At 36.2% G+C, this 14898-nt stretch overlaps 1 protein-coding gene across 2 annotated transcripts in view; it reads right to left on the bottom strand.

Moving 5' to 3' along the window:
- Positions 1–14898, bottom strand: part of WDR76 (WD repeat domain 76) — a 53510-nt gene that overhangs the window by 22136 nt on the left and 16476 nt on the right. For both annotated transcript variants that reach the window (XM_087426507.1, XM_087426505.1), the window contains 4 exons: positions 3200–3329; positions 1878–1979; positions 1740–1780; positions 479–632 (listed from right to left, as the gene is read on the bottom strand). In XM_087426507.1, the coding sequence (XP_087282633.1) occupies positions 479–632; positions 1740–1780; positions 1878–1979; positions 3200–3329 (427 nt within the window). The remainder of the gene's footprint in view (positions 1–478; positions 633–1739; positions 1781–1877; positions 1980–3199; positions 3330–14898) is intronic.

Here is a 14898-nt window from a genome sequence, read left to right as displayed (position 1 = left end):
AGAAAATAAGTTCAGAGAACATTAACTTGGCTTTTCTCAATTTTGTAACCACTGAAAGCAATCAATGCAGAATAATATGGCCAATGAATGGAATTCAATATCTGTTTCTGACTCATCAAAAAATGACTGGGATCATCCTAAGCAGATCCCTGGGAAGATATTTTGATACAGCTTGGAAACTGTATTTTAAACACAATTAGAAAACTAAGAACTTTGTGTGATCTTTTCATATACACATTTAAAGTTGTAATAGTTTCCTGGCAGTTGATTTATGCCCAGATGACTAATGATATTCAAGCTAAAACTATTAAAGTTCTATAAAGCAAATTTAAATTCCTCCAGATTTCTAAAACTTGGAAACACAAAGCACAAAACTATAAACCTCAACATCTATAAATACATGGCTCTAGGCTATTCTCTTGCAGACTATTTGCTTCAGTCAAACTTTAATATCTTCAAAAAATTAATAATAACTTACCAAATCCCAAAGTCCAACTTGGCCAGATTTGGCCCCAGCTGCCACCAAAGTTCTAATTTCTGATGGGTGAATAGCTATAGACAATATTGAGCCTTTGGTAACTTTATTAACAGTATCTTCACTGATGACCATGCCACTTAAATTGGCTTTGTAGCTGAGAAAATTAAAAATTTAAATTTTAGAAGTAAAACCAATCTCAACAGTCAAATTAAGTAAAAGCTGATTCAAAAAGAAAAATCACAATTAGTAAATAAATGTGGGAAAATATTCAACCTCCTGGTAACCAAAGAAATTTTTCACTTATAAACGCTAGTAGACTGCAGTTAAACATAAAAATTCATATACACTGCTAGTGGCAGAGTAAGTTCATATAAGATTTTCCTAAGGAAAAAAAAGATTTTGGAAATCAATTCAGCAATGTTTACTAAAAGCCATTAAAATGTCCACAATATTTGACTCCTTAATCTCACTTCCAGAATCTATCCTAAGGAAATAACCCACTATCACACATACATACTTCAAGAAACACATGTATACATACAAACACACAAAAATAAATAGAAAACAACTCCAAATACCAAGGAAGAAAGAGGAAGTTAAGTAAATTCCACTTACTCAATGGAATGTTATGCAATTATTCAATAAATTTAAGGACTCTAGTCACATACAACCACAATGTTAATGAAAAAGCACAATGCAAAATTGTATATACATTAGAACATACAAAAGTAAAAATTTAAGTGGATTCATTCACTATTAAACATTGAATGAATATATATTATGTGCCAGGCACTGTTACTGGTTACTGAGACAAAATCCCTGCATTCATGAAGCTTATATCCTAGTGGTATTGCATATGGCAATACTTGAAAGGAAGTATATGGGCCGGCCCCGTGGCTTAGTGGTTAAGTGCGCATGCTCCACTGTTGGCGGCCCGGGGTTCGGATCCCGGGCGCACACCAACGCACCGCTTCTCGGGCCATGCTGAGGCTGTGTCCCACATACAGCCACTAGAAGGATGTGCAACTATGACGTACAAATATCTACTGGGGCTTTGGGGGGAAAAAAATAAAAAATAAAAAATAATAAAAAATAAAAAAAAAAAAGAAAGAAAGGAAGTATAAAAAACAACAGTTGCTAGCGTGGAGACATTATGGGTAATTTTTTCACCTCATTTTCAAAATTTCCTGTAACGGTAGATAGTCTTTGCAACTTAAAAATCTCAGAAAGTCTAAAACAAAGGCAAGGAATTTTAACTCACCTTTTAATGCTAGATAACTCCTCAGTGTTCTTACTATTTGTCTGAAGCAATGAGAGAGACCAAAGAACTAAGTTAATATACATACTGAAATTTCCTTAACAGATGATTCTAATAGCTATAAGCCCTCCCAAGTGATACCTTGTTCACTTCTGCCCAAGTCTGCAGAAATCCTTTAAATAGTTCACTGTTATCATCTCGATTTTCAGGAGTCATTTCTAAAGGCCCAGGAGGTAACAAAGGCTGTTATAAAAAATAAGAAACAAAAAGTTGATTGTCACCCTGCCCTAGAATGGAAGCTTGAGGTTTTTTACTACTTTACTTTCAAAACCAACAACAGGGGTGACACATCGTTAGCATTCAAAAATAGTTGGTCAATGAATGCTAGGTATCCTGTAAAGTAATAATATGTATTATCTCATTTAATGCTCTCACTAATCCAGTGAATGAGACACCACATTTTAAAGACACTGGAATGAAACTTAGAGAAGTTAACCTGTCCAAAGTTATAATGCCAATAACTGGAATTGCTGGGAACTGATTCAGATCAATTGGATTTTATTACTTAAAGTTATTATTCTATGCCAGTGTTTTAAATTACAGGCTGTAACCCATGGGTCGTGAAATCATTTTAATACATCACAACCAGCAATGTGTTTTAGTGAATGAGAAAAGAATAGAAAATACAAAAATGCATCACATGTAATAAGGATAAGTATCAATTCACAAAAGTTTTGTTTCAGTTGTCTGTGTGTGTGTGTAGAATGGGTTCAATGTAATTATATTTCTTATAGTGGGTGGAGGCTTCAAATAAATGTGAAAGCTACTCTTCCCACAGCACCTTAATTTGCAATTAGTTCCCAAAGCATGAGCCTAATTAATGCTATGTTCCAATCTGTAATTAAGCACTTTGATATAAACTATTAAAAACAGTAGGTGGGGCTCTTGAATAATAAATATAATTCTTATTTAGACAATAAATTTGGTAAATGAAACTCTTTCTACTCCCTGATAGTATAAAATTAAACTACAGCAAGGGACCCCCATCACTATTATCACATATTATTTATTATTAATAATATTACTAACTACTATTTATTGATTACTAAGCCCTTAATACAATGTAAGGAACTTTATAGATACTATTTCATTTAACCCTCGCAATACCCCTTGGAGGTTTGTATTATTGTTGCCATTTTAAAAATGGGGAAATCAAGGCTCAGAAAGATTAAGTAATTTACCCACAATCCCACAGCAGGTAAGCCTGGAGAAATATAGAATCCAACCCAGTCTTTATGACTTTGAAATCTTACTTATTAAACCATACAACAGTCAAGCATTAAATCAATGAAGTACTCAGGAAGTACAAATTAAACATAACTCAATGACTTTTTAGTCTAGTCAAACACTTCAAATTTTTGAGTATTTTATTGAGTTAACATAATGTATTGGCACTCTCTTACATTTTCATCTGTTACTAATAATGTTGGCTTGGTTGGGATTGCTGGTAATGAAACTCCTGAAGGATCTACTTTTAGTAATCGCATTGACCTTCTACATCCAATTCCATTTTCTCTCTTCTTAGGCTTCTTTCTAAAGGAGTGGGAAAAAATTCATGTTATACTCATAAAACAATTATAGGTATTTACTAATATGAAGGAGATAACTTCTACGAATGTACCTCACAGATTATTCACACATTATGAAGATGTATGTACATGGCTACACTAATTTTAATTAAAAGTCTGGAAACATCATTAATGTTCATCATGGGGAGGTGAAAGGTGTTAAATTATGACATACATATCTAATGGAATATGTAGCCATAAAAAAGAATGAAATAGATGTTTGTGTGCTGATATGACATGAACTCTAAGATACAGGAAGCAAAAACAAGGTTCAGTACATGTTAAATATGCTTCCATTTGCTTATTTACAAAAAGATTACATATACATATATATTTGTACATGCTGAGATTACCTATGGAAGAATATACACGAAACTATTAACAGTGGTTTCCTCTAAGGAGAAGGCCTGAAGAACTAAGATCTAGGATGGGAAAGAGACTTAAATGTTTCATTGCATTCCTTCTACATAGTTCACTTTTTAAAATCATATACATACCCTACTTTTTTATGCACTATTTTTTCATTTAAAAAAGTAGTTTTTTTAATTTAAGTTTTTCAATTTTAAGTTTTTCCAGTTTCTGGTTCCACAGTAAGGAGCTTGAAAGTCACCACTCTGTCTTATCAAGTAAAAAGCTGAACAGACTGAAAAATCAACAACTCTCCTAGGAATTCTTAAGAGAGGCAAGGACACAGTGCAAATCGCTGACCCCAATATTGGAGAGACAGACAGGAAAATATACAAAGAGTCATGGCTTACTGAAGCAGAGACTCAGGAACAGAAACTATCATAGGATCCAGTGCCAGAGTAGGAAAACCTGAACTGAAAGTGACCAATTGCTGGAGGCTCAGAGTAGACACGTCTGAGTGTTAAAAACTCCAGGGTGGTCCACACAAAAACCTGCACATGGATATTTACAGCAGCTTCATTCATAACTGGCAAAACTAGGCAACCAAGATGTCCTTCACCAAGTGAATGGATAAATAGATTGTGGTACATCCAGGTAATGGAGTATTACTCAGCACTAAAAAGAAATGAGCTATCAAGCCATGAAAAGACATGAAGGAACCTTAAACGTATATTACTAAGAGAAAGAAGCCAATCTGAAAAGGCTACATACTGTATCCCAAATACATGACATTCTGGAAAAAGCAAAAGAATGGAGACAATAAAAAGATCAGTGATTGTCAGGAGTGAGGGTAGTAAAGGGATAAAGAGGCAAAGCATAGAGAATTTTTAGGACTGTGAAAATACTCTGTATATTATAATGATGGATACATGTCATTATAAATTTGTACAAATCCACAGAATGTACAACACTAAGAGTGAACCCTAAAGTAAACTATGGACTTTGGGTGATTATGATGCATCAATGTAGGTTCATTTTTGGTGAAAAATGTACCACTCTGGTGAGTAACGTTGATAACGCGGGAGGCTATGCACGTATGAGGGCAGGGGATACATTGGAAATCTCTGTACCTTCCTCTCAATCTTGTTGTGAAACTAAAACTTCTCTAAAAAAATAATCTTTAAAAAAAAGAAAAACCTCAGGGGTTGGCCCGGTGGCATAGTGGTTAAGTTTGCTTGCTCCGCTTTGGTGGCCAGGGGTTTGCAGGTTCAGATCCCGGGTGTGTACCTACGCATCGCTCATCATCAAGCCATGCTGTGGCAAGCATCCCACATATAAAAATGGAGGAAGATGGGTACAGATGTTAGCTCAGGGCCGATCTTCCTCAGCAAAAAGAGGAAGACTGGCAATAGATGTTAGCTCAGGGCTAATCTTCCTCACCAAAAAAAAAAAAAGAAAACCTCAAGAGGTACTCACCCCCACAATTTTGTGAGATTTATATCCAGGAGCTCAACCAGGTCCTCCCAGTAAATATCAGAGAAAAATCCCCTCATACTTCCCACAGTGGGTAGGAAAAAGGAACCATTTTGAAGTATACCAGAGCACTCACTCTGTTCTTAACAAGCTCTGCCCTCAGGAGAACTAGTCAACCAGAGCCTAACCTCTTAGGGTATTATCAGAGCCTAACTGACCTGGAGGAAGACAAATACCCAACTCTAGCCCACTCTTGTCATCCTCTCCCACCCAAGGGGGTTGGAAAAAACCTAAAACACTTGTGACGTTCACAGTCCAGAGGCACAGACAGGCTCACTAAAAGAGTGAGACCTAATCACAGGGTGCTTCCCCTCCCCCCACACCTTACCACCACATGACTAAAGGCCTAGTTACAACAGTTCCTTTTTCCCAGTACATCATGTCCAGCTATCAGAAAAAAATTACAAGACACATCGAAATACAAAAAACACGATTTGAAGAGACAAAGAAAGCATCAGAACCAGATGTGGCAGAAATGTTGGAATTATCAGACCAGGAATTTAAAACAACTATGATTAATATGCTAAGGGCTCTAATGGATAAAATAGACATCATGCAAGAACAGATGGGCAAGAACAGAAGCAGAGAAATGGAAATCCTAAAAAAGAACCAAAAAGAAATGTTACAGATCAAAAACACTCTAACAGAAACAAAGAATGCGTTTGATGGGCTTATTAGTAGACTGGACACAGCTGAGGAAAGAAACTCTGAGCTTAAGGCTATCTCAATAGGAACCTCTGAAACTGAAAGTAAGGAGAAAAAAGACTGAAAAAAACAAAACAGAATATCCAAGTACTGTGGGATAACTACAAAAGGTGTAACAAACACATACTGGGAATACCAGAAGGAGAGGAAAAAGAGAAAGGAACAGAAGAAATATTTGAAAAAATAACAACTGAGAATTTCCCCAAATTAATGTCAGACACCAAACCACAGATCCAGGAAGCTCAGAGAACATCAAGCAAGATAAATACCAAAAAAAAAATACACCTAGGCGATTCATTTTCAAACTACAAAAAATCAAAGATAAAAAATCCTGAAAGAAACCAGAAGGAAAAAAGCACCTTACCTATAGAGGAACAAAGATAAGAGTTACATCCATCTTCTCAGATACCATGCAAGCAAGAAAAGAGTGGAGTGAAATATTTTAAAGTGTTGAGAGAAAAAACCCACCAAGCTAGAATTCTGTACCTTGGGAAATTATCCATCAAAAATGAAGGAAATAAAGACTGTCTCAGACAAAAACAACTATGGGAATTTGTTGCCAGTAGACCTGCCTTGTAAGAAATGTTAAAAGAAGTTCTTTAGAGAGAAGAAAAATAACACAGGTCAGAAACTCAGATCTACATAAGGGAAGAGCACTGAAGAAGGAATAAGTGAAGGTAAAATAAAAACTTATTTTTCTTATTCTTAATTGATCTAAGAGATAACAGTTCATTCAAAACAACAACAATGTATTTGATTATGTATGCTTACGTATGTATCTTATGTGTGTGTGTTCATATATACATATATATGCTTATGTATATAAGCCTTTATGTATAGCCAGCCCTGGTGGTCTAGTGGTTAAGATTTGGCGCTCTGACCACCACAGCCCAGGTTCATTTCCCAGGCATTTCCTGACTGGGAAATGAACTCCCATCTGTCAGCTGTCATACTGTGATGGCTGCATGTTGCTATGATGCTGAAAGCACTGCCACCAGTATTTCAAATACCAGCAGTCACCCAAGGTGGATGGGTTTCAGTGGAGCTTCCAGACTAAGACAAACTAAGAAGCAAGACATGGCCACTCACTTCCAAAAAAATTGGCCATGAAAACCCTATGAATAGCAGTGGAGCATTGTTTGATATAGCGCTGGAAAGTGAGAGGATGGCAGGAAAAGACCAATCAGGGTTCTGCTCAGCTATACACAGGGTCACTAGGAGTCAGAATCGATTCAAAGACACTAACAACAACAAAAATGTATAAGTATGCTTACATGTAAGTGAAATGAATGACAACAACGATACAAGGGACAAGAGGCAAAAATTATGATAATTTTGTTAGGATATGGTACTTACACTACCCTTGAAGTGGTGTACTGTTATTTGAAAGTGAACTTGGATCACTACATGTATATTGTAAATTCTAAGGCAACCACTAAAAAAGTAAAAGAAGAAGTATAACTGATATCCTAAGAAAGGAGAGAAAGTGGAATCATAAAACATTCAATTAAAACCGCAAAAGTCAGAAAAAGAGTGGAAGACAAAAATAGGAACTAAAAACAAGGGCAACAAGTAGAAAACAGTAACAAATATGGTAGATATTAATCCAACTATATCAATAATCACTTTGAACGTCAATGGTATAAATGTACCAATTAAAAGAGATTGTCAGAGTGGATCAAAAAACAACACCCAAATATATGTTGTCTACAAGAAACTCACTTTAAATATAAAGACATATAGATTAAAAGTAACTGAATGGAGAAAAATATACCATGCTAACACGAATCAAAAGAAAGCAGGTAGCTATATTAATTTCAGATAGAGCAGACTTCAAAGCAAAGAAAGTTATCAGGGATAAAGAAGGGCATTATGTAATGATCAGTTCTCCAACAGGATATAACAATTCTTAACAAGTATGCAGCTAACAACAGAGTGTCAAACTACGTGAGGCAAAAACTAATAGAAGTGCAAGGAGAAACAGATAACTCCACTATTTTAGTTGGAGATTTCAACACTGCCCTATCAGAAATGGAGAGATCGCACAGGCAGAAAACTAGTAAGGATATAGTTGAACTCAACAACACCATCTATCAACTGCATGTAATCAACATCTATGGACTACTTCATCCAACAACAGCAGAATACACATTCCTCTCAAGCTCACATGGAACATTCACTACGGTAGACCACATTCTGGACCATAAAACACACCATTACAAATTTAAAAGAACAGAAATCATACAATGTCTGCTCTCAGACCACAATGGAATTAAACTAGCAATCAATAACAGAAAGATAACTGGAAAACCCCAAAATACATGGAGATTAAACAACACACTTTTAAATAACACAAGAGTCAAAGAAGAAATCTCAAGAGAACATAAAATATATTTTGAACTTAATGAAAATGAAAACACAACTTGTCAAAATTTACAGGATGCAGGGAAAGAAATGCTTAGATGGAAATTTATAACATTAAATGCACATATTAGAAAAGAAGAAAGGCCAAAATCAATCATCTAAGTTTCCACCTTAGGAAACTAGAAAAAGAAGAGCAAATTAAATCCAAAGTAAGCAGAAGAAAAGAAATAATAAAAATTAGAGCAGATCAATGAAAATGAAAACAGGAAATCAACAAAGAAAAATTAACAAGCCAAAAGGAATCCAAATAGGTAATGAAGAAGTGAAACTCTCACTATTTGCAGATGACATGATGTATATATAGAAAACCCTAAAGAATCTGTTGGAAAACTATTAGAAATAATCAACAACTACAGCAAAGTTGCAGGGTACAAAATCAATCTACAAAAATCAGTTGCATTTCTGTATGCTAATAATGAACTAACAGAAAGAGAGCTCAAAAAGATAATAAGCCATTTACAATTGCATCAAAAAGAATAAAATACCTAGGAATAAATCTTACCAAGGAGGTGAAGGACTTATACAATGAGAACTACAAGACATTATTGAAAGAAATCCAAGATGACATAAAGAAATGGAAAGATATTCCATGCACGTGGATTGGAAGAATAAACATAGTTAAAATGTCTATATTACCTAAAGCAATCTACAGATTCAATGCAATCCCAATCAGAATCCCAATGACATTCTTCACAGAAATAGAAAAAAGAATACTAAAATTTATATGGGGCAACAAAAGACCCCAAATAGCTAAAGAAATCCTAAGAAAAAAGAACAAAGCAGGAGGCATCACAATCCCTGACTTCAAAACATACTACAAAGCAATAGTAATCAAAACAGCATGGTACTGGTACAAAAACAGACACACAGATCAATGGAACAGAATTGAAAGCCCAGAAATAAAACCCCACATATACGGACAGCTGATTTTCGACAAAGGTGCTAAGAACATACAATGGAGAAAGGAAAGTCTCTTCAATAAATGGTGTTGGGAAAACTGGACAGCCACATGCAAAAGAATGAAAGTGGACCATCTGCTATCGCCATTCACAAAAATTAACTCAAAATGGATCAAAGACCTGAAGGTGAAACCTGAAACTATAAAACTCATAGAAGAAAATATAGGCAACACACTATTTGACATTGGTTATAAAGGAATCTTTTTGGATGACATGCCTACCCAGACCAGGGAAACTAAAGAAAAAATAAACAAGTGGGACTTTATCAGATTAAAGAGCTTCTATAAGACAAACGAAACCAGAATCAAGATGAACAGACAACCCACCAGCTGGGACAGAATATCTGCAAAACATATATCTGACAAGGGGTTCATCTCCATAATATATAAAGAACTCACACAACTGAACAACAAAAAAACAAACAACCCGATCAAAAATTGGGCAGAGGAAATGAACAGACACTTCTCCAAAGAAGATATACAGATGGCCAAAAGGCACATGAAAAGATGTTCAACATCACTAATCATCACGGAAATGCAAATCAAAACAACACTAAGATACCACCTCACGCCCGTTAGAATGGCTATAATCACCAAGACAAAAAACAAGTGTTGCAGAGGATGTGGAGAAACAGGAACCCTCATACACAGCTGGTGGGAATGCAAACTGGTGCAGCCTCTATGGAAAACGGTATGGAGATTCCTCAAAGACTTAAAAATAGAGATGCCCTATGACCCAGCCATCCCATTACTGGGAATCTATCCAACGAACCTGAAATCAACAATCCAAAGAGGCTTATGCACCCCTATGTTCATTGCAGCATTATTCACCATAGCCAAGAAGTAGAAGCAACCTAAGTGTCCCTCGACTGACGACTGGATTAAGAAAATGTGGTATATATATACAATGGAATACTACTCAGCCATAAAAAAAGACAAAATCGTCCCATTTGCAACAACATGGATGGGCCTGGAACGTATTATGTTAAGTGAAATAAGCCAGAAAGAGAAAGACAAACACTGTATGATCTCACTCATATGTGGAATATAAACCAACACATGGACAGAGAAAACTGTACTGTGGTTACCAGGGGCAGTGGGGATGGCGGGTGGGGGGTGGGGGGTGGGCACGAGGGGTGAAGGGAGTCATATATATGGTGATGGACAAACAAAAATGCACAACCCAAAATTTCACAATGTTAAAAACCATTAAAACATCAATAAAAAAAAAAATTAACAAGCCAGAAGGTGGTTCTCTGAAAAGGCCAATAAAATCAATAAGCCTCTAGCCAGACTGACTAAGAAAAAAAAAAGAGAGGATACAAATTACTAATTTCAGAAACAAAAGGGGGGACTCACTACAAATCTCGTGGACATTAAAAAGATAATAAAGGAATAATACGAACAACCCTATGCCCACATATTTGATAACCTAGATGAAACGGACAATTCCTTGAAAGACACAATTTGCCAAAACTCACACAAGTAGATAATCAGAATAGGCCTATATCTACTACAGAAACCAAATCAATAATTAATAACCTTCTAAAACAGAAAGCACCAGGCTGTTCACTGATGAATTTTACTCAACTTTTTTTTCTTTTTTTGGTGAGGAAGATTGGCCCTGAGCAAACATCCATTACCAATCTTCCTCATTTTGCTGAGGAAGATTAGCCCTTGAGCTAACATTTGTGCCCATCTTCCTCTATTTTGTATGCGGGATGCCGCCACAGCATGGTTAGATGAGCAGTGCATAAGTACACGTCCGGGATTCGACCCTCGAACCCCAGGCCGTCGAAGCGGAGCACGCAAACTTAACCAACTGTGCCACCGGGCCAGCCCTACCAAACATTTAAGGAAGAAATTATACCAATTCTCCACAGTCTCTTTCAGAGGACAGAAGAGGGAATACTACCTAATGCATTCTATGAAGCCAGCATTACCCTAATACCAAAAGCAGACAAAGACATTACAAGAACAGAAAACTACAGACCAATCTCTCTCATGAGTATAGAGGCAAAAACCCTCAACAAAATATCAGTAAATTGAATCCAACAATGTATAAAAAGTATTACACATCACAACCAAGTGAAATATATCCCAGGCATGCAAGACTAGTTCAACACTTGAAAATCAATGAATGTAATCTATCACATCAACAGGCTAAAAATGAAAAATCGCATGATCATATCAACAAATGCAGAAAAAGCATTTGACGAAATCCAACACTTATTCATAATAAAAACTCTCAGTAAACTGAGAATAAAAGAGAACTTCCTCAACTTGATAAAGAATATCTACAAAAAACCTATAGCTAACAATACTTAACGGTAAGAAATGCCAAGCTTTCCACTAAGATCAGGTATAAGACAAGGATGTGCTCTCTCACCACTCCTTTTCAACACTGTGCTGGAAGTTCTAGCTAATACAATATGACAAGAAAAGGAAATAAACAGTAAACAGATTGGGAAGGAAGAAATAACACTGTATTTGTTCACAGATGACATGATAGTCTATGTAGAACATTCTAAAGAATGGACAAAAAAACTCCTAGAACTAATAAGTGAGTATAGCAAGCTTGCAGGATACATGGTTAATATACAAAAGTCAACTGCTTTCCTATATACCAGCAATACACAAGTGAAATTTGAAATTAAAAACACAATATAGGCATACCTCAGAGATACTGTGGGTTCAGTTCCAGACCACTGCAATAAAGTGAATATCACAATAAAGCAAGTCACATGAATTTTTTGGTTTCCCAGGGTACATAAAAGTTATGTTTACACTATACTGTAGTCTATTAAGTGTGCAGTAGCATTATGTCTAAAAACAATATACATACCTTAATTAAAAAAATACTTTACTGCTAAAAAATGCTAACCACCATCTGAGCCTTCAGTGAGTCATAATCTTTTTGCTGGTAAAAGGTCTTGTAAAAAAATACAATATCTGCAAAGCGCAATAAAATGAGGTATGCCTGTTAGTTACATTAGCACTCAAAAATAATGAAACACTTAGGTATAAATCTAACATAATATTTATAATATCTATATAAGGAAAACTATAAAACTCTGATCAACAAAATCAAAGAACTAAATAAATGGAGAGATATTCCATGTTCATGAATAGGAAGACTCAATATGGTCAAGATGTCACTTCTTTTCAACTTTATCTATAAATTCAATGCAATTCCAATCAAAACCCAGCAAGTTATTTTGTGGACATTAACAAACCGATTCTACAGTTTATACAGAAAGGCAAAAGACACAGAACACCCAACATGATACTGAAGGAGAAGAAGAGAGTTGGAAGACTGACTACCCAATGTCAAGACTTAGTTTAGGGCCGGCCCCGTGGCTTGGTGGTTGAGCGAGCGCGCTCCACTGCTGGCGACCCGAGTTCGGATCCCGGGCTCCCAGCGGCGCGCTGCTTCTCCGGCCATGCTGAGGCCGCGTCCCACATACAGCAACTAGAAGGATGTGCAGCTATGACACACAACTATCTACTGGGGCTTTGGGGGGAAAAAATAAATAAATAAAATCTTTAAAAAAAAAAAAAAAAAAAAAAGACTTAGTTTAAAGCTATAAGAATGAAGACAGTGATTAAAGAATAGACAAATTGACCAATGGAACAGAACAGAGAGCCCAGAAATAAACCCACATAAATGCAGTCAACCAATCTTTGACAAAGGAGCAAAGGCAAGACAATGGAGCAAAAATAATCTTTTCAACAAATGGTGCTGAAACAACTGGACATCCACATGCCAAAAAATGAATCTAGATCAGATCTTACACCCTTCACAAAATTAACTCAAATTGGTTTTAGACCTAAACGTAAAATGCAAAACTATAAAACTCCTAGAAGATAACAGGAGAAAACATAGATGACCTTGAGTATGGCAATAACTTTTCAGATACAACACGAAGACACTACACATGAAAGAAAAAATTGATAAGGTAAACTTCATTAAAATTAGAAACTGCTCTGCAAAAGACAGTATCAAGAGAATAAGAAGACAAGCCACAGACTGGGAGAAAATATTTGCAAAAGACCCATCTGATAAAGGACTGTTATCCAAAATATACAAAGAACTCTTAAAACTCAACAATAAAAAAAAAAACAATCTGGGGCAGGCCTGGTGGCACAGCAGTTAAGTTTGCATGTTCCACTTCGGTGGCCCAGGATCACTGGTTCGGATCCCGGGTGCAGACCTACTCACCCCTCAGCAAGCCATGCTGAGGTAGCGTCCCACATAGAAGAACTAGAAGGACCTACAACTAGGATATACAACTATGTACTGCGGGCTTTGGGGAGAAAAAAGACAAAAAGAGGAAGGCCGGCAACAGATGCTAGCTCAGGGCGAATCTTCCTTAAAAAAAAAACGCAATTAAAAAATGGGCCAGAGACCTTGACACCTCACCAAAGAAGATAGACAGATGGCAAATAACCATATGAAAAGACGCTCTACATTATATGTCATCCAAGAAATCCAAATTAAAACAAGATACCATTACACATCTATTAGAATGGCCAAAATCCGAGCTCTGATGACACCAAATGCTAGTGAAGCAACTAGTGGAGCAACAGGAACTGTCATTCATTGCTGGTGCAAATACAAAATGGCATAGCTACTTTGGAAGAATTTGGTAGTTTCTTACAAAACTAAGCATACTTTTACCATACAATCCAGCAATCACACTCCTTGGCATCTACCCAAAGGAGGTGAAAATTTATCTCCACACAAAAACCTGCACTTGGATGTTAAGAACAGCTTTGTTCATAACTGCCAAAACTTGGAAGCAACCAACATGTCCTTCACTGGGTGAATGGATAAAGTGTGGTACATCCAAACAACGGCACATTATTCAATGCTAAAAGGAAATGAGCCATCAAGCCATGAAAAGACATGGAGGAAACTTAAATGCATATTTCAGATACTGTTAAGTGAAAGAAGCCAATCTGAAAAGGCCACATACTGTATGATCCCAAATACATGACATTCTAGAAAAGGCAAAACTATAGACACAATAAAAAGATCAGTGATTGCCAGAGGTTGGGTGGGGGAAGGGATGAAAAGGCAGAGCACAGAAAATTTATAGGGCAGTGAAAATACCGCGTATGATACCATAATGATGAATACATGTTATTACACATTTGTACAAACCCATAGAAAGTACACCAACACCAATAGTAAACCCTAATGTAAACTATGGACTATGGGTGATTATGATGTGTGTCAATGTAGGTTCATCCTTGGTAACAAATGTACCACTCTCATGAGTGATGCTAATAATGGGGGAGGCTATACACTCAAGCTAACTGACCTGTATTGGAATCAAACCAATTAAATGATCCTACATTTCATTAGCATCTAGCACTAAACAAATGATCCAATGATGCCAATATTTTTAGTTTCTTCATTTATATGTAAGCGCTGCTAAAATGCAATGGAGAGAACTTAAGTTAAGGAATCCTGGAGTCCAAATCCTGAAGCTTCCATTTATGAGCTATTTTGACCTTGAGCAGATTACTTTACCTCTTGAGCCTGTTTTCTGTCTTGCAA

Source organism: Ceratotherium simum, chromosome 3 (genome assembly GCF_057802395.1).
Source record: "Ceratotherium simum simum isolate JZ-2026a chromosome 3, ASM5780239v1, whole genome shotgun sequence".
NCBI lineage: Eukaryota > Metazoa > Chordata > Mammalia > Perissodactyla > Rhinocerotidae > Ceratotherium > Ceratotherium simum.
The sequence above is the reverse complement of the archived record's forward strand: the minus strand, read 5'-3'. Positions and strand labels throughout refer to the sequence as shown.